At 64.6% G+C, this 1109-nt stretch overlaps 1 protein-coding gene across 1 annotated transcript in view; it reads right to left on the reverse strand.

Annotated features, from left to right (window-relative positions):
• LRSAM1 (leucine rich repeat and sterile alpha motif containing 1) overlaps positions 1 to 1109 on the reverse strand; it is a gene marked incomplete at its 3' end in the record, with an annotated part of 20780 nt that overhangs the window by 512 nt on the left and 19159 nt on the right. Inside the window, exon 20 of the mRNA XM_010153699.1 lies at positions 317 to 462. Within this exon, the coding sequence (XP_010152001.1) occupies positions 317 to 462 (146 nt within the window). The remainder of the gene's footprint in view (positions 1 to 316; positions 463 to 1109) is intronic.

Genomic DNA, 1109 nt, shown 5'->3' on the forward strand with positions numbered 1-1109 from the left:
GGGACATAGGAGACCCGGTTCCCCGAGGGGCCCCCGAACCCTTGGGTGGGCCCTCAAAGAGCCAGCCATGCCAAGGGAAACCCCCCTTGCCAGGCACCAGAGGAGTTTCCCCAGGGCCACTGCTACCACAATCTCATCTGAGGGATGTCAAAAGACAGAGCCAAGCTACAGCTCGCCCTGCTCTCGCCTACGGGGCACAGAGCAGCACTGGCACCTCTCCGTGCTGGGAGGTGACACACCAGGAGCACCAACGCTCCCCCTGCCAGGCCTTGGGCACGGCAGGTTCAGCCCCAGCGCAGTCAGTCTCGCCCTGCCCTGTGTGTCTCGTACCTTTTCCAGGTCACTGGCAGTCATGGTGCTGAGCGCTTCCAAGGACAGTCGGTGGTGTGCAAAGACTGGCACGTACTGCTCAGCAGACAGCTCGATGAGAAGGTTCACCAGCTGCCGCTCCAAGCCCTCCTCCTGCAAAACACAAGGCTGGCTCCCAGACTTCGCTCTCAAGAAGCAGCACGGGGCCGGGCAGCGGCAAGGCTGGCAGCACAGCCCATCCCTGCCCTCTGCCCTGCTCACGGCATTCCACATCCCTGAAGATGCCCAGGCTGAGAGCCCAGCCGCTGAAGGACCTTGGCTGCGTTTGGGAGGAATGGAACGTCACCCTTCTGGCGGCTGCCTCTGCGAGCTGGCACGGGCAGAGCTCAGAGCTGTCCCTGTGTGCCACCCCCACAGGTACTTTCACGGCACCGCACCAAGCCTTCCACACGCTGGGGCAGGAACGGAGAGGAGCTGCTGCATTCAGATGGATTTGCAGGGGGGTCTGGGGAGCCGAGCGGGCTTGGCAATCAAAACTCCCGCCTGGAAGGTGCTCAGAGCCCTCTGCTCCTGGCAGGCAGCTTACAGACCTCCAGCCCCAGAACCTCCAACGAACAGGAATGAGAGGGCAGCTGGGCAGCCCCAGGCAGAGCAGGATGGCCAAACGCAGGGCAGCCCGGGGTCTCCCCTGTCAGCCTGTGCCCCCCGCCTCAGCTGAGCCTGCGGGCCCAGGCAGGGCTGCTCCCCCTCCCCCTGCAGAGCAGAGCCCAGCCACAGCGGCAGCATCAGCTGCAGCAGCG

The sequence above is a fragment of the Eurypyga helias genome, unplaced genomic scaffold, assembly GCF_000690775.1.
Source record: "Eurypyga helias isolate BGI_N326 unplaced genomic scaffold, ASM69077v1 scaffold34316, whole genome shotgun sequence".
NCBI lineage: Eukaryota > Metazoa > Chordata > Aves > Eurypygiformes > Eurypygidae > Eurypyga > Eurypyga helias.